Source organism: Myotis daubentonii, chromosome 14 (assembly GCF_963259705.1).
Source record: "Myotis daubentonii chromosome 14, mMyoDau2.1, whole genome shotgun sequence".
Taxonomy (NCBI): domain Eukaryota; kingdom Metazoa; phylum Chordata; class Mammalia; order Chiroptera; family Vespertilionidae; genus Myotis; species Myotis daubentonii.
Window position 1 is genome coordinate 23,583,667 of NC_081853.1, and position 19,670 is coordinate 23,603,336.

Below are 19,670 nucleotides of genomic sequence, written 5' to 3' on the forward strand. Positions count from 1 at the left end.
GAAAGAATAAAAGGCACTAGCTAGTTGGGAGAAATCTGCATCAATGCAGACTAGAGAGCTCAGGACAGTTGCAGAAGAAATCAACTCAGTAAGCTGGAGATGCTGAGAAAGCATTAGTGTTGACCATGGGACTGGGACTAGGCCTAACTCCTACCGTTTTCTACCACAAGAACAGGAAAGTAGAGGAAGAAATATCAGTCATGTCCTGAGCTTCTTATTAGTTCATATCCATCCATCCATCCATCCATCCATCCATCCATCCATCCATCCACTCATCCATTCATCCACCCTTCCATCCCACCGACCCACCCACATCTACCTATCCCATCCATCTATCCATCCATCCCCATCCTCTCTCTCTCTCTCTCTCTCTCACTCTCTCTCTCTCTCTCTCTCTCTCTCTCTCTCTCTCTCTCTCTCTCTCACACACACACACACACACACACACACATTTATTTACCAATCAATTCGCTTACCTCACTTGCCCAACCAGTACTTCCTAAGAGCCTAAGCCAGGGGCCATAGATGACTCAGCCGTGTCTCTCACTCTCAAAGAGCCCACCACCTCCACCAGAGAGCAAGACACAGGAGAATCGGTGTCTTCATGGAGAGGGAAAGACAGCCTTACTCAGGTCTTATTTCCCCAGGCCAGGCTTGTTTACCAACCAAAGATCAGGGAAGACACTGCAGGTCCTTCCTGCCTGTCTCCTCCTGCAGGTTTAGGATGTCCTGCAGTCCAGCTTTCCCAGCCTGGTGTGGCAGAGGCTGGATTTCTGCCCTGGACTGAGCAGCCTCTGCTCTGCTCAGGCTTCCTCTGGGCCTAGAAGGGCGGTCCCCAAGAGTCCCTTTGCCCCCAATGGCTGTTAGCCTCTGGCTCTGAATCAGATCCTCTGGACCCTAGGGCTTCCTTCAGAAGACCAAGACACCCTACTCAACAGCTGTGTTTAGGGTACCTGCAAGTTGGCTTTGCCACTAACTGGGTGTGTGACTTTGAGCAGGACCTTTTCCCTCTGTAGCCCTGATGTCTCTGCTGTCTATTTATTTACTGGATATGTTATTGCTGAATAAAGATAACACTGATTATACCACATGCTGATTATGTGCCTGGCACTGTGCTAAGCATATTCCATTTAAAACTCACTTCATCCTCACAATAATCTTATAATTTCCCCAGGAAACTGAGGCATAGAGAGGTTAAATAATTTGTTTACATTCACACAGTTAGTATGGGATTTGAACCCAGGCCATTTGGCTCCAGAAGATGAGCTAGTGTGTGTGTGTGTGTGTGTGTGTGTGTGTGTGTGAGAGAGAGAGAGAGAGAGAGAGAGAGAGAGAGAGAGAGAGAGAGAGAGAGAGAATCCTCATCCTAGGATATTTTTCCATTGATTTTTAGAGAGAGAGTGGAAGGGAGAGGGAGAGATAGAGATTGGTTGCCTCCACACATGCCTTGACCAGGACCAGGGATGGAGCCTGCAACTGAGGTACTGGAATTGAATCTGGGACCCTTCCGTCAGAGGACTGATGCTCTATCCATCTAGCCAAACTGGCCTTGACCAGAAGATAAGCTTTAACACCACCCAGTCATACCAGGAGGCTCTGCTGTCCCTTTCACACTGAAGGCCATCAGCCCCAGCAAGGAGAACCATATGGCTAGGGTTCCTTTAGGAAACACCCAGAGAGAGGCACAGGGGCCCTAGGATGCCAGGGCTCCAGGCACAGAAGGGGACACTGGTGCCTCAGAAGTGACTTGGCCTGACTCTAAACCAAGTTGCCTAGTTCCCAGGTCCCTAACCTCTCTCCTGTCTCAGTAGTTACACCTTCTCTGCAGAGACTGACTGACCCCTGTCCTTTCAGTTACCTGGTCACAGCCTCTGTCAACCTACATCTGGGAATGAGATTTTAGCTTTGCCTCCAAGGCTAAGAAACGCTGCCTAATTGAGATTTATTTATCACTGCAGTGATGTTGCTGTAGCCCTCCAGGTGGGTCCCACAACTCCCTTTTACTGTAATTGCATAACATATATCTCAATCCAAGTGGCTGCCCCTTCACCCGAAGCCTGCTCTGGGACCCACCCTGTTCCCCTGTCTGCCACGTGTGAAGGATAAGATTATTAACAGCACCTCCGTTATTTTAGAAAGGCCTGGAGAATGGAATAAAGCACTGCTCACCTCCCTTGAATTCCAAACTGGGCCTGGGGGTGGGGGTGCAAGGGCAAGACAAAAAACGTCATCATTTCTGGCATCACCCCGGATTCTCTCACTGTCTGCATGCGTCCTCTCAACCTCCTTTTCTCCCTCGGTCAGGTCTGCCTCCCTCAGCCTGCGGCTCTGGGTGCAGTTCTTGCAGCCCCAATGTATGGAGGCAGGAGCTGCCTCCTCTTCCTGCCCCCACCAGCCCTCGGCCGTTGAGGCTGGTTCTTGTTCTCCTCCCCAGAGCAATAAAGTGCTGGCAGCTCCCACAGCCCAACCTGCTCATGAAGGTGTGAGCGGTCTCGGGGGCAGAGTGGAGAGGGCAGAGCGAGGGCACAGTTGGAGAGTTAGCAAAAAAGCTCAGCTGCACAACCAGATGCTCACATGTAGAGATGCCCCACATTTCCGGGTTGCCAGCTGACCTCTGGATGGACAATTCTGTTTCTCTCCCTCCAAATGCTCAAATGCTGGTGAGTTACAAAAAAGGCAACCTGGGCTTCTAAACCAAGTAGGGATCACAGCATGATGAGTCATGGCAGCTTAGCGGAGGCAGGAACATGAGAGTTTTTCTTATCAAAGCTAGGAATACCACTACTGTCACTAACAACATAGTGTCACTGGTGGTAGGTTGTGAAAACGGCCATAATTAGTCTCCCCTCCGAAACCATGCCCTTTGCAATGTGAATCTGCATTTCCTTCCATTAAGAAATGGAGTCTGTTTCCTTACTCCTTGAATCTGGGCAGGTCTCTTGACTTGGGTTAGTCAATAGATTGTAGCATAGGGACAATGTGAACAAGCCCAGTATTAAAAGACAATGGGCCCCAAATGGAGTCACTTGTGCTAAGCCCGACATAATACCTCACCTAATTGCTACCTCGCCTAATTGCAGTTTCAGCCTTTCGCAGGGACTTCATCATAACCTGTCAATCTGGAATTTCCTGGTCAGCACTAGTGAGGGAATTCACCCGATAGTCCCCTGCTGTCCCCCACAGGTAGGTTACCTACGCCTGAAACAATCCACCCTTTTCCTCTCCTGCCTGTAAAAGCCTTCCATTTTGCACAGCTTCTACTTGCTAAATGGGATGCTGACTCATGAATCACTCAATTAGCCAATAAGGTATTTAAATTTTACTCAGTTGAATTTTTGTTACTTAACAAATTTGGTAGCATCAATGGTATCCAAAGCAAACTTCTGAAGGCATCCTGGGACAATGAGAAACATAAGCTTGGTACCCTTTAAAGCCTTTGAGTTCACTGTCTTTCTTGCCATCTCTGAGGGCTGTGGGCAAATACCGTTTATTTCTGAGCTCTGCTTTCTTTGCAATGTGCTACTCATCTAAATGGCATTCCACAGTTCCCTGTCTGCTTAGAAACCCCAGCCCTTGAGTCTGTCCCAGGACCCACGTGGGAACTGTAGGGGCAGTTCCAAGTTCCCCATTTATGTGGAGCCCCCAGCCCACAGTCCCCATTTGTTGAGGTCTGCTGGTTCGATCCTTTCCCCAACCCCCAGGTTCCATGTAGGAATCTCTTGGTGGTTCTGCCTGAAGTTGGACTGGGTCCAACTTAAAAAAACTGAACTGGGTCTGGGATTAGACTGCGCCTGACTTGAGCTGGACTGGGTCCAGTAGGTAAAGGTTGTTGCTAATGGGAATCTTGGAAACCACAAAAATCGGTGGAAATTGGTTGAGCATTTAAGAGCTATTAGAAATGTCAGGGGGGAACTCTTTGTAAAGTATATGATTGTCTAACCACTATGCTGTACATCTGAAACTAATACTAAATAATATTGAATGTAAACTGTAATTGAAAAATTATTACAAATAAATAAGTAAAAGGAGCTATTAGAACACTCACCACCTACTGCAAAGATTCCCATGTTAGGATAAATTGGTCACAGATCTGGTTAGATTGACCCTAGGTCAGCCTGCCAACCTTAAGAAAATTTCTGTATAACAAGGTCACTGCAAAACACAGCACAATCCCTAACCCAGCAACATGTCCCTTTTAGGTATTATTTTGGCTTTGAGAGACCCAAAAACTCTGCTGAAAAGGGACGGAATCCTTAAAATCTAAAGATTTAAGTGTAGCACCTTCCAGCACACCTACTTATTTTATAACTAAGAACTAGGGTTCCAGAAGTTATAAATATCTACAGAAATGGCAAAATCTCACTAAGCTTGTTTTGTGTTCTGAGAGCTTGGCTTGGTAACTGTCAGGTTGGAGACCCCAAATACAGCCAGACAGAAATGTGGGCTGTACTCCATTTGGGCTGGGGTCTTACTACACTGCTGTGAGCCCTCAGAGGTATTACAATGGCCATTAGGGGGAATGTGCCAATGAGATAAGGTCATTTAAGAAGCGCACTTTGAAGTGAAGGCTCCCAAATTAAACAAACAGAATGGGATACCTGCTTTAATTGGCATGCAGAAACTTCCAAAAGTCTACAAAATTCCGAAATAGCTCCACTAAAAGTTTCAGGCAAAAGTTAAGGAAAAACATTAAGGAGACAAGAGGTATCTAACACAAAATGCTATATAATGGACACAACGCTTACTGCTCCCATCACCCCTCCTTTATTTGAGTATTTATCCTAGGAATCCTCTGTCTGAATTGTCTTTCCTCTCTGGAGAGACTACAGACCGTAAACAAAATTCTGCCAAGGTAAGGGCCCTACAGACACCCTGCATCTACCTTCGAAGGAGGGCCCCCGTATGGACCCCTCCCAGAGTTGATGAGCCTCTGAGGCATTCTCTGGTAAATGGCTACATTAGTCCCTAAAACAGCCAAGGGGGAACTAAACTTAAAGGTAATTAAAAACAAACAAAACAACCTTGCCCAATACTGGCAAACACAGTATTGAAGCTGTACTCTCTACTTTAAACCCCACTCAGAACTGCAGGTGGGAACCTGGAAAAACTGGCAGAAGCCGGATGAAGGTGAAAATTTATACTAGAGTCAGCTCTACCAGATCTCTGTCTGTAGTCAGTCCCCAGTAGAGAGAGGAAAATAAAATGTCTTTTACACTCTCTTTGGGGGTCCCTCTTGAGTCCAAGGGGTTGTTCAATACTGTCAAAAATATTTTTGTTGTTGTTAATCCTCACCTGAGGATATTTTTTCCATTGATTTTTAGAGCGAGTGGAAGGGAGGGAGGGAGGGGAGAGAGAAACATTGATGTGAGAGAGACACATTGATTGGTTGCCTCCCACATGTGCCCCAACCCAGATACCTGACCTTGACTGGGAATCAAACCCGAGGGCCAACACTTTAACTATTGAGCCACACTGGCCAGGGCTGCCAAAAATATTTCCTATTTGTCCTAACTAAAAACTACAAAGTAGCTCTGTGGTTAGAATTTGGCCGAAAGGCAGAGCCTGATAGAAAAATGTTTAGGCCTTTTCCCCTAAGTTCAAATAAAAACTATGTACCCAGAGGGGATAAAAAACCTTTTAAAGCCCTTGTAAAAGGATTTGTGGGTAGATCAATCTATGATGTCATTTAAATTGCAAACCAGTTCATTGGGGGAATTGAGAGCAACTGTCCTTGTCTTATACATCTTTGCCAAACGAGAAATAAGCTCTAGAGGCAGTTCAAAGTTCACCTGTTTCTTTCAGCAACCCCCAAACCTCCCCTGTTTATCTCAAAGGCTTGTAATGGCCTTGGGAAACCAAAGTCCTTGGAGGAACTCGCAGTCCCTCCCTGTATCTTTGAGGTAAGAACGTTTTACAGACTATCAGAAAGAAAATGAAAGGTGGAAAGGTCATTTGGGATTCAGGTGAATGAAAAAATCATGTGCCTTCTCCACAAATATTAGTAGGAAAAACTTTAGCCATCTGAGCAGATAAACTTAATTTATTCCAACTATCTATAATAACAAAAGTGTAATATGCTAATTAGACCAGATGTCCTTCTGGATGACCTTCCGGACGAAGCCAGGGCTGCAAGGGAAGCAAGGGTCCCAGGTGCCAGAGGGAAGCCGGTGCTGGCAGCCAGGGGAAGGAAGGCCTACTCTTGCACGAATTTTGTGCATTGGGCTTCTAGTTGTTTTATAATTAGTGAGTTTTATATTATTGTGCATGTCTCATAGCTAAAAACTTAAAATGAGACTTCTGAAACTAGTATAATATTGAATGTCAACTGTAATTGAAATAAAAATCACCTATGTTCCATGTTGTCTTTATCAGGTGTTTGTTTACTTAAGTAAATCTCCTAACTAATGTAGTCTTCTCAATATTAAAAAAACTAAGTTTTGCTCAGAACTGTATAAATTTGCCTTTAAAGTCCTTATTCTCACTTTGGTTAAACAGGTAAGTATTGTTTCACAGTGAACTGTGATTCTATTTAACCAGTGTTTGAAATTTTTTTTTTTTTTTGGTATTTTTGACAAACTTCCCCTAAATCAAATCTTTTTTTTTTTTTTTTTAATATGTTTTATTGATTTTCTACAGAGAGGAAGGGAGAGGGGTAGAGAGTTAGAAACATCGATGAGAGAGAAACACCGATCAGCCACCTCCTGCACGCCCAGCACTGGGGATGTGCCCACAACCAAGGTACATGCCCTTGACTGGAATCGAACCTGGCACCCTTGAGTCCGCAGGCCAACGCTCTATCCACTGAGCCAAACCAGTTCTGGCCCTAAATCAAATCTTAAATGAGTTCTTTTTGACCTTGAATTAACTTTGGGATTTTCCAGAGGGTCCTTGAAACATCTCAAAAGATTTGTTCTCTCTCCTTATAAAAAAAGGAGACAAACTAATTAGGCTTATTTGATATGTTAAGTCATATGGGAAGCACTGTAAAAGAAAAAGTAATACTAAGCCTTCTTTATGTTGTATCTGAATGGGTATATGTTATAAGTGTTCCAGAAATTGTGTGAAATTCTTGGAAATCTGATATGTCCTGGTGTGATGTCATCAGCTATAATTCCTGTTATCAAGTTAAATTGTTATATATTACAGAGATAACCAAGTTTCATTGTCAATTCCATTATAATGAGCTCTTATTAGATCTTTAATAAGGGCATTTAAAAAGTCTGGTCATTACAGAGAGCTATTGTTTTATTCTGGTGCTTTTAGAAACGCGTTCCTGCAAAAGTGCTTCCTCTTCGAGGAGATTCATGAGAGAACTTTGACCAGTACAGTTCTCTGATGACTTTAAGATCTTAAAATGAACTGGGTAAGAATTTCTGGAAAAACTGGATTCAAGCAGAACTAAGAATTATTAACATGGGACTGAATGAACTGAGGAGGAAGATGATAATTTTTGACTTCTTGTTTGAAGCATCGATGGTTCTCTAATGTTTTGCTTTACCAGACTTAAGGAAACGTTTTCTCTCTTTTCAAAAAAATATATTTTTATTGATTTCAGAGAGGAAGGGAGAGGGAGAGAGATAGAAACATCAATGAGGAGAAAGAATCATCGATTGGCTGCCTCCTGCACGCCCTACACTGGGGATTGAGCCTGCAACCTGGGCATGTGGCCTGAACAGGAATCGAACCATGACCTCCTAGTTCATAGGTTGACACTCAACCACTAAGCCATGCTAGCCCGGCAGGAAATTTTTTTCTCTTTAGCTATCAATAATTTGGTAAGATATATCTATGTAAACAAAGATGAAACATTTACTTTTTACTCCCTACTTTATTTCTCCAGAATTGTGAAACCTGAGTATTCTTTTCATGACAACATAGTTAAGTCCAATGACAATCTGTTCTTGTAACAGGATACAGTGGGAAATACTGGTTATATTACCAAGGCTTGGACTAGAATATCCCCTTTGAGAAAGAAGTGCATAGACTCAGATATGAACAGACGATTTTTCTTTTTTTGTTAATCCTCACCTGAGGATATTTTCCCATTTATTTTTAGAGAGAGTGGAAGGGAGGGGAGAGACACAGAGAGAGAAACATCGACGTGAGAGAGAGACACATCGATTGGTTGCCTCCTGCACAGTCCTGACCAGGATCAAGCCTGCAATTGAGGTATATGCCCTTACCAGAATCGAACCTGGGACCCTTCAGTCCACAGGCCTATGCTCTATCCACTGAGCCAAACCAGCTAGGGCTGACCAGATGATTTTAAGGCCAATAAATACCCTTGGAAAAATTGGCCATGGTATCTTGCTTACAAGATTCCAGCAAAGCAACCACTATTCTTGCTGCACTTATGTAAATAATCAGACCAAGTCTAATGCAAACAAATTAATTTTGCTGTGATTATATTTGGAAAAGAGAAATGGGATAATTGTAGGGAGAAAAATTTTTTGCATCTTTGTCTGTATTAGATTCTAATCCTTGCCACCAACCAAGCTAAGACAATTGTCTTTGAGGTTTTGTTATATGCTTATAAACTGGATTGGACCTTAAATTCTGCTAGTTTTCTAAACAAATTTGGCTACCTGTATCCAAATTAATGTTTCCAATTTTCTCCCACCCTCTGATTTGGAATCATTAAGAACAAATACTGCCCTTAAATCTTCTGGGAAGGGACTACACCAGGTCCCCCTCACTATCCAGATTGCAGGCTGACCTCAGGGCCTCGAGCCTTGTAAACACATCTCACAGCTAAAGAAGGCGCCACCTGATATCTGGTCCTGCACAAATGCTGGAGGCTCCACATCAAATTGATTAGGAAGAGAATTAGCTGACATCCATGTAGACTGTTGCCTCCGGAGAGGCTGGGTCAAGACTTCATACTTGAAGCATGAAACCCTCTCTTCTCTTTCATTCCTTTACTCTGGCATTGGCCTGGAAAGATAACTGAAAGGACAGAGCAGGACTGATGGAAGCCGCAGGGTGTATAAGTTACTCAGCCTGCCCTTATCTCGGCCAATGGGAAAGCGGGGGAAACTAGCCCAAGGCCAAAAGTATGCTGGCCACCCCCCCTGTCTTTGTGTAACCAGACCCTAGCTGCACCCTGCCCCAACCCCCGACCCCGAGCCCTATAAATTCTTTGTTCTCTTGGGATTCGGGGCTCTCTCTTGCACCCAGTAATGGAGGCAAGGGGGGGACCAAGCGAGCTTGTATAAGAGATCCTCTGCTTTTGCATCAGACTGGCTCCCTGGCGTGGTTTCTTGGGGATCTTGAATTCTGGGCATAACATTTTGGGGGCTCGTCCGGGATCCCCAACACCATCGAGGGGACCCCCAGTCCGGAGGGCCTGACTGACCGCGGTAGGTCTTGTTTTGTTTGTGTCGTGTGTTTTGTTTTGTATCTATCCGGTGTGAGCTCACTTCTGAAATCTGTAAATGCCTGTAAATGCCTGTAATAATGATCTGAGTGGATGCACAGGATCAACAGGCGGGAGGAGCTGGGGGACGCCCCTGAAGGGGTATAGCTTTGCTTCCGCGGAGTCGGAAGGTCTGTAGGAACCCCCTTAATCTGAGACAGGCAGGAGGAGTCGGGGGGCGCCCCGATCCTCCATCTGAAGAGGGGAAATTTTGCTTCCGCAGAGTCGGAAGGTCTGTAGGAACCCCTCAATCTGAGAAAACGCGGGTCGCTCCTGCTGGTTGGCGCGCAGCCAATGTCTGGCTTTCGGTTTGTTTTGTTTTTTGTTTTTTTTGCTTCCATGGAGTTGGAAGGCTGTATTTCTTTGGGCCCTTTAGTTGTTTGTGTTTCCGTTTTATTTTGTGGACTTGCTGGATTAATAATTTCAAGGAGATTGGGGGAGGCTTTAGAGCTCCCTCAGGAATGGGGAAGTTGTTAGGAATTGAATGGATTGTTTAAACTCTGAATGAATGTCTGGTGAAAGTGTATGAATGTGGAGGGAGGGGGACTGCTCTCACCCCTCCTTTGTGTGGCGGTCGGGCGGCCGCCTGAGGGTCTGTGGAAACAGGTCACCCCCTCCCCAAGTATTCTAAAATTAAAATCCTTCTTGTAATTGAAAAGCATTTACAAATTTATAAATGCATCCGGGATTTCTGTGCACATGTAAAGGGAAAAGGCCAGCTTAAAAACGAGTGCGCATAGTTTTGAGCTGAACTTGACCTTTTGCTGGGTACAGAATAAAATCCCGAGACTATTTTGGCCTCAAAAATGGTGAAGATGAACCTGAGAAAGAAATGCAGACAGGTTTCCCAAGGCGATTTAAAGTAGCTCTTTTGAAATTTCCCGCCCTGAGGCAAGTACCACCAGGAAGTTGATAGTCAAGTTTACATGTGAATAGCTATGGTTTTGTTTCTTGACTTCCCCAGCAGGAAAATTGTGACCATTTTAGCAGCTATGCCAGGCTTATTGGCTGGAGACTTAAAACTTTTAAGTGCAAATCATCTAAAAGCATTGAAATTTATAATACTGAAATGTTGATCTAAATATGCCTAAGTTAATCTGTTAATTGAAAATGCCTTTGCTTATTAATCTGATTGAGAAGAGAGGATTGATTTTGTGACCTCAACTGAAGATTTTTAATACAAAAACCAGTTTAAACTTAATTGATATTAAGATAATTATAAAAAGTATAAACAGCTAATGAGATTTCTGTTTGTCTACAATATAATGTTGGCCATCTACCTTTTAGGGGTTTTGGTTTGCTCTGTCAGAGAACAGTGGACAGCCACAATGTTGAGCTGTGTGACCTGGCAGCCGCCATGTCAGCCACATGGCGTGCCGCACCCCTGGGGGCCGCCATCTTGGAACAACAAAGGCCCCGCCCTCTGACTTAGCCAATCACAAAAGGAGTGTCTGCTTACTAAGGGAGGATAGAATTTCAGAGGTGGAGTTTTAAGGCGGAGTTTTACTGCGGAAATGCGGATGGGGCAAAAAGTGTGCTAGCCTCACGGATTTATTTAATACTTAATAAATTAGCAATCACGGTCTTAATATAATTTCAGTGGTATGATAGCAGTAGAACCACAGTTATACATAATCTCATAAACAAATTAAGAGTAATTGATTCCATGGTCAAGACTAAATCCTATTATGTTGAGAACTGTTTTTAAGTGTTGAAAATGTTTTCCTAAGTTTTACCTAGGTTACCCAAGAAAGATTTTTCTTTTTTCTGTGTCTCTTAAAATGTATTGCTAATCACCTAAGAATTAAGGCTAAGAGTTCTAGCTACCTGAAAAGCATGGCCTTGATATAATAAAAGGAAAAAAAGAAATATTAAATGAATGGTATACCAGTGAGCTGGGACTGGTCACTAATGGTGGATGTGAGAAAGGGAGCCCTCCCCATCTGTTCCTGTCTGCTCAAGATCCCAAGACTGTAAAAGTATTTGTTCACTGAAAGGATGTAAGTATGAATGTTTATTTGATGTTTGTATGTCTACTTGGGTATAATTATTTGTTCATGTAAGTGTGGAAGTATATTCTGTGCTAGGTTGGGATTTTGGAATTCTGGGGTAGATTTAAAAGGTATTTGTGGCTTTTCTAGTCTGATTGGGACATTTAAGGGTGGGGCTCACAGTTCCTCAGGGCAGAGATTCCATGGGCCCTTCCCCCTGCCTGTGCTGAATTAAATAATACAGGTCAGTGTCATTTGGCTTGCTGGTTAAAGGAAAACAATGGGCCTTAGAATCTGTAAAGGTGGGCAGGAATGAAGCTGGTCAAATGTACTGAAAGGGTTTGGTACCTGTTGCTGCTAGCAAAGGAGGGGCTGGTACGCCTTCTAGCGCACTCCCTTGAAAGAGGCCTGGTTGCTGCTCTGCCACAAAAGGAACTGGTAGAGAGGCAAGAAAGCAGAGCGCTGTAACTAATAAACAGAGTTACCTAGAAGCCATCAGGACTTTGAAGTTCTCCAAGAGAGGAGGAATCTGACTCGGAGACTGGCGGGGACTGGGTGGCTTTTCTTTAACTATCTCTTTCCTTGAGAGGGCTCCAGAGGGCGCACGAGGACATTTGGCCACACCTCTGCGCCATCTATGAGACCAGCCCAACCCCAACTCCTCATCAGCACAGACCAGGAGATTGGGTCTACGTCAGAAGGCACCGCCGGGAGACCCTAGAGGCACGTTGGAAGGGTCCCTACATTGTGGTGCTGACGACCCCCACCGCTCTCAAGGTAGATGGCATTGCGACCTGGGTCCATCTGGAAAGACTTCATCACCAAATGGAGCATCGATCGATCAAGATCAACGCAACCTGCTCAAGCTCAAGCTACGGCGTGCTTGACCTGCCTGATGCCGGTAACATGACTCGCGATCGCTCCTGTCACCAGGAGCCCCCACAATACTGTGTAATACACTTAGATAATGCCTGCATCTTCATGGACATGGCTCCAAAAAGACAAGCACCATTTATAGAATCACATGTTTAGTAGAAGATTTGGCTACCTGAAGCGGCCATGATGCCAATATTATGTTTCATTGTATTGATATGTTATATTAACCTTTGATTCTTTTGCAGGTTTGAATGTATGTTGGCTGTCCTGGAAGGGAGCTGTGTGGGGTGACCCCCAAAAGTAAAGGGTGTCTAGCTACCAAGAGGACAAGTGCCCAACTGGGCAGGGAAGGGTGCCCATCAGGTTTTGGTCTCTGTTGAGAGACAGCTAACAGTTGACAGCCTGTAATACTGTCTTGCAGGCCTGCGTGACCATGCCCATGTCAGGGGTAGTAAAGCTGGAAAAAGCCTGTTTAGAATAGAAGGTCTGAGGAATAGTTATGCATAGAAAGAAAGTTTAATGCCAATAGTTGCTGTTTTGTTTTAAATCCATGAAAAGAAATTAGCAAGGGAAGTCAGAAAATCTTAGAGTAGATCAGTATGTTTTTCTCCTTATGTAATTCCTCCGAGATCTGGCAATGCTAAATAAGTACGTTTCTTTGCATAGATCCAATGAGACAGGTTCCTAATAATGGTTTTATTAACGGAAAACTTTGACTGGAGTATCATGTTTTAAAGAGCCCTGTCTGAGCTCTAAAGACTTGAAGCCACTAAGAATGCCACGAAGAAAGCCTGGTATCCTGCTTGGGAGCCCTGAAGATGGCTGGCGCTGGAGCGTCAGGCCCATGCCCTACCATCACTGGCGGTTGGTAAGAGTAGAAGGGGAGCAGTAAAGATGCCTCTGCATCCCTGCAGAACCCCCACACACTCTGGGCCGCAACGAGTAGGAGGGCTACTGAGATGGGCCTTAAAGCCTGGAGCGTGGGCTCAGGTGGAGTTGCTACAGGTGAGGGGTTCACCTAACTCAGCAGATACTGCAGGCAGGCCTGATGGCATCTGGATGGCTTGGCTTCCTGGCCCTACGGGGCACATTAAGGTTCAACCATGAAATTCTAGCAAAGGTAGTCAGTTACCATTCTTGTTGTGTTTATGCAAACATCAGGACAGTAGATAAATTAATCTTGATTTGGCTTTTTAATAGCCATGGAGGAATTTTAAGAAGAAAAATCCTATTTCAATAGAAAGCTAAAATGATTTCTTTCCCTTCCACCGGACCATTTCTGTATGCCCAGTACGGGCCTCTAGCAACGGTGGAATAGAAATGCAGTCTGTCTCATGATTGAGCCGGAAGTTCCAAGACAAGGGGGGAATGAAAGGACAGAGCAGGACTGATGGAAGCCGCAGGGTGTATAAGTTACTCAGCCTGCCCTTATCTCGGCCAATGGGAAAGCGGGGGAAACTAGCCCAAGGCCAAAAGTATGCTGGCCACCCCCCCTGTCTTTGTGTAACCAGACCCTAGCTGCACCCTGCCCCAACCCCCGACCCCAAGCCCTATAAATTCTTTGTTCTCTTGGGATTCGGGGCTCTCTCTTGCACCCAGTAATGGAGGCAAGGGGAGGACCAAGCGAGCTTGTATAAGAGACCCTCTGCTTTTGCATCGGACTGGCTCCCTGGCGTGGTTTCTTGGGGATCTTGAAATTTTGGGCATAACAATAACTCCATAATCCATATCTCCCAGGACATTGCTAAGAGGGGTAACCTCTGGAATTTGAAACAACTTTTTATTTCCTGCTAGGAGATTTACTTCCAGAACACCCTGAAAACCTAAGTGACCTCTGGCTTGAACAGGCAAGTATAACAATCCCTGCGAATGAGTCCTTTAGGAAGTGGAAGTGGTTTCTGCCCTGACAGGATTTATCTCTGTCTGTGGCAGTCATCATTTTCCTGCGAGTGCTTAGATGGCTGGCACACAACTGGCTAACACTTCTTAGGTTATCTAATTAAGCCCCTAACTGTTTACACAACAAAGTGGGGCACCTCATTGGTCAACTCCACTGAATTTACATTGTTGAGTTAGAAAGGCCCCACCAGAAGGCATTCATAACTCAGGGTTCACTTCCTTTGGGACAGCTCTACTTCCCTGGTTAGGAGTAAATATAAATGAGGTTATGATTAGAAACCTCTCCTAAACTCTTAAGGATACTGCAGAATCCATTGCTAAGGTGATAGCTACCCAAGAAAAATCCTAGACTCTCTGGCCAAAGTTGTTCCTGATAATAGTCTCCTTATCCGCTTTTAGCTGAGCAGGAAGGTGTCTATAAACTGTGGCCAACACCACCTATTGCACCTGGATTAACACTTCTGATGAAGTTGAAACACAATTACATCAGACCACTGAGCAGGCTACTCGGCTTAAAAAGGTGACACCTTCAGTAGGGAATTCCTTTGACTTATTTGATTTTAATTGTTTTAGATCTTGGGGACCATGGCTTCAAAGTGCACTCTAGATACTGGGAATTACCCTGTTTATCATAGTCAGAGTAGTCTCACTGGCATATTGTAGTCTCTCAAAAGCTTTAAGTGCATGTTTGCAGCCACTAACCAAGCAGATGATCTGCCTAAGACTGGATCACCAGAAAAGGAATGACGAGAGTGACTGACTTTCAAAATTGTGAACCTGAAGTTGTGGCCTGAGTATCACAGAAATTCAGTCATGCCCTTTGAATCACACAGAGGGTCAGTAAAAGCTGTGAGAAATACAAAGTGGTAGCTGAGAGTGGTTAATGCCCTAAAGTTTTATCACTTCTCTCAGTTAAGCTGAGAGTCTGGTCAAAAGGAGGAATTGTTAGAAAAGAGGTAAGAGGCCAGAAATGGAGTCCTTTGTGCTAAATCCACATCACCAAACCAATACTTTATGCCTAACCTAATGGCAGTTTCAGCCTCTCCCAGGAATTTAATCTTAACCAATCAATCTGGAATTTCCTGGTCAGCACTAGTGAGGGAATTCATCTGATAGCTCCCTTCTGAACCCCAAAGTAGGTTACCTACGCCTGAAACAATCCCACTCTTTCCCCCCTTTACCTATAAAAGCCTTCCATTTTGTACAGCTCCTCAGAGCTCCTTTCTATTTGCTAGATGGAATACTGCCCGATTCATGAACCATTCAATAAACCAGTAAGATATTTAAAATTTACTCAGTTGAATCTATATTATTTAACAACAGACAAGCCTGGAGGAGGTGGGACTGATCACAAAGAGCAGAGATGAGCCACCCAGCAGAGGCCATTCTCATCAGCCTCCAGTCCTGCCAAGATTAGCCCCACTGAGACCAGAAGAACCACCCAGCTAAGCCCAGTTCGAATTGCTGACTCAGAGAATTGCGACCTAAATATAGTTTTGATCTGAGCCAGGAAGTCTTGGAGTAGTTTGTTAGGTAGCAAAGCTGACTAATAAAGAACGTTTTTTTAACATGATTCTTTTAGGGGGTGGGCAATGACAGGATTTTAAAAAGACAATAAAGGGGAATAAATGATGATAGAAGGAGATGTGACTTTGGGTGGTGAACACACAATACAATATACAGATGATGTATTTTAGAATTATATACTTGAAACCTATATAGTTTTATTAACCAATGGCACTCCAATAAATTTATAAAAATAAACACACACTCTGTCATAAAAATGACAATTAAATATATATATATACACAGGGTGGGGCAAAAGTAGGTTTACAGTTGTTTGTATGGAAAATAATACACTAATTAATACATAATACAAGAATAAACCTTGTGTTTAATGTACTCACAACTGCAAACTTCCTTTTGCCCCACCCTGTGTTTTTGGTCATACAAACATAAAAATTTAAGTCAAAGAGAATCAAGTCACTTACTATCTGATCACCTGAAAATACATCAGCAGGATTAAAAAAATATGAAACATGGTGCTGAACCTGCCCAGTACCTCTGCATCCCCCATGGAGATGGCTCTCTGTAGTGGAGACTACACCACTTACCAGAATCTTGGTGGTGTAGGCGCTGTTGATGGCGATGGCATTGACCAGCAGCTCCATGGTCTTGGCATTGATGGAGCTGGGGTCTGGGATCTCCTTATAGTGGACATCACCAAGGTAGGCCTGCACTACCGTCATGCGATTGGTGGTCAGCGTGCCCGTCTTGTCTGAGCAGATGGCCGTGGCATTGCCCATGGTCTCACAGGCATCCAGGTGGCGTACCAGGTTGTTGTCCTTCATCATTTTCTGGGGGAGGGGCATGTGAGAGGGTGACAGTGAGAAGAGGGAAGTGGGGTGCCGGGGGCACTGGGTGAACATGTAGTAAAAGAGGAAGGGCTGCCATAGTCTGTCCCTTTGCTTTTGCACATGCAAAGGATCCTGGTTTCTACAGGCTCTGACACCTGGGCTCCTTTGTGTGTGCCACCCTTCCCTCCCTTTTATTAGCTGAGCCATTTAAAAGAATTGACTGCCCTGGCCAGTCTGGCTCAGTTGGTTGGAGCGTCCTCTCATACATCGAAAGGTTGTGGGTTTGATTCCTAGTCAAGGCAGCCGATTGATGTTTCACTCTCACATTGATGTATGTTTCTCTTCATCCTTCACTCCCTCTCTCTCCCCTCCTTCCCTCCCCTCTATTCCTAGCTCTCTAAAATCAATAAAAGCATGTCCTTGGGTGAGGATTAAAAAAATAAGTTGATTAATTGATTCTATTAATTTCGATTACAGAAGTAATCTACATTCTTTATGGAAAAATAAGGATAAAGATAAATTAAGATTGGGTCCCTCTCTGATTACTTCAAATATTTTTCTCTTACACCCTAATATAACTATTTTTTATTCATTATGAATTTTATTCAAATGTACCATCTTTAACTGGTGCCTGGTTTTCACTGTCACTTTGGTTTCACCAAAAGTAAATACACTTGGGGGATATATGTGCTTATAGATATAGGACAATATCTGGAAAAATATAAAAATATTAGTGTCATTATCTTTGGGTGGTAGACCTATAGGAGATTTTTATTGTCTTTAAAAAAAACTATAGATTTTATTTTTTCTATAAGAAATACATGCTGTAATCTGCATGATAAAAATCACAAATTTTTAAAAATTATAGACACATAAAAACACACACAAATCAGCCATAATGCTACCACTCATAACTGATACACCCCACACATCAACATCCTTTTTTAAAAAAAATTCATAACAAAAACAGAATCCTACTATACATATTATTATTAATTTTCTAATGTAATCACCTCTCTTTCTCTCTTCCCAGGTTCACACTCCTAGCTTCTTCCAGGTTCTCAAGCAAGTAATGCAAATAAAGTAATTCTCTAGGAACCATCCTGCTTCATGCAGGCCCTCCATCATAGTGACCAAAAGGCAAGGAGGGACATGAAATGTTGCTGGAGTGAAAGTTGCTGAATCAGCTGTAGTTCTTGCCTGGAACTAGGAATTTGATTTCTTTTATTCTTTCTCCTCACTGTAACTCTTTATAACAGGGGTAAAAAGAGAGTGCAGCTAGAATACCTTTAATGACAATGTCTCAGAGCGAATGCCTTACTTATCAACATGCTCAGGCCTCCACCCTTGCAGGGTCATCCTGGCGTCGGGGCCTCCGCCCACAGTGTGAAAACCAGAGGCCCAGATGAGTACTGGTGGGATTATATAACTACTGCAGTGTCTCTTATTGTAACCTGTGGTAACTGTAACAATAAAAGTATGTTGAATGGATGACCTACAGCAGTTTGAATTTGCAACACACTTTACAGTTTGCAAAGTTCTTCTGCACTTATTTTCTTGCCTGATGTTAGAAGAATCCGTGAAACCTGGGAGGATTCTTGGCAATTGAAGAAGACATGGCCGAGTGACGTGACCAGGCGCACACACCTAGTGAGGGTTCGAGCTGGGATCTGAGCCTAGCTCTGTTTAACCTCCGAGCTGGATCATTCCATCTCCAGGACCCTGGCCCTCGAGCGGGCTTGTGCCCATCTGTACTCGCTGAGGAAGGTTTGTCTGCTGGGCTTAAAAAGGCCTAGGCCCGTGCTGCCCAATACAGTAGCCACATGTGGCTACTGAGCACTGGAAATGCGGCTGGTCTGAAATGTGCTGTAAGTCTAAAATACACATATGATTTTGAACACTTATTGTGAAAAAAGTAAAATATATCTCAAGCAATAACTCATTATATTGATTACATGTTGGCTTGATAATAATTTGGACATATGGGGTTAAGTAAATTATGTTATTAAAATTAATTTTGCCTGTTTCTTTAAAAATTTTCTTTTTAACGTGGCTCCTCGGAAATTTAAAATCACACCTGCGGCTTACACTAGATCTCTCTTAGACAGCGCTGATCTAAGTGGTCATCTCTTTTCTTTTGAGGTAAGTCCAGGGGGGGAAGTCCAGGTTCAGAGAGGGGAGAGTGTGCTTTTCCTGGGTTGGGGTGCTGTCCTAAGTCTATCAAGCGACTGTGTAAGTAACATTATCTAAGACGGCTACAGGCACCAGGTGCCAGAGATACAAACTGCAGAAGGTGCAGCGGCCTAAAAATGTCTGTGCATAATTCCCCCAAAGCAACTCCGCAGGACTTTCAAGGAGACCCCAGCCCTTCCACCCGAGCTCAGCTGGCTCCTGTGAGGGTCCTGACTCCTGGCTGTGTGAGCACCTTCATCTCCAGGGCCCTGGCCCTTGAGCATCGTGTTGTGACCTGTTTGGGCTCTGGTTTGTGGGATGGAGTTTCTCGGAGAGCCCGAAAACAGGGAGGTGATAAGGGCCGTATTCTTTACACCGCGCTGCCACTTTCTGGCACCTGCCTAGAGATCTCTTTTCTGTATGAAATTACATCGGCGAGCCCAGCCCAAATTCCAGCTTGGAAACTGACGCTCGCCGTGCCCTCCGGCGGCTCTGCCAATGTCTCAGAGCGAATGCCTTACTTATCAACACGCTCAGGCCTCCACCCTTGCAGGGTCACCCTGGCATGGGGGCCCTGGGAAAGGGGAGTGCAGCCCTCCGCCCGCAGCGTGAAAAGGAGAGAGGATGAGTGCAGGATGTGAGGACCTGGGGGTGAGCCAGGCTGGAGGTGCCCTCCGGAGGGCTGGGCGTGCAGTGCCCACGGGGATACTAGCCTGCTCAGTTCAGCGCTCAGGCTGTGAAGATGGCCATAGGCCTGGGGGCAGGGGTGGTGGGGCTGTGCCATCAGGGCAGCATTTAGGAAGGTGCCCTCATTGAACTGCTTTTAAAACCTTGTATTTTCAGCCCAACTCCCGAGAGGAGGGGCCTTTCCTAAAGTCAGACGTCCTTTTTGTTTTAGTCTTATTTCTTTCAAACTGTAGGAAATGACCACTGAGATTAGTAGTCATGTACGCACTAAGG

At 44.4% G+C, this 19,670-nt stretch overlaps 1 protein-coding gene across 16 annotated transcripts in view; it reads right to left on the reverse strand.

The window, feature by feature from the left end:
* ATP2B2 (ATPase plasma membrane Ca2+ transporting 2) overlaps positions 1-19,670 on the reverse strand; it is a 205,256-nt gene that overhangs the window by 44,843 nt on the left and 140,743 nt on the right. For all 16 annotated transcript variants that reach the window (XM_059663572.1, XM_059663569.1, XM_059663562.1 and 13 more), the window contains one exon: positions 16,296-16,538. In XM_059663572.1, the coding sequence (XP_059519555.1) occupies positions 16,296-16,538 (243 nt within the window). The remainder of the gene's footprint in view (positions 1-16,295; positions 16,539-19,670) is intronic.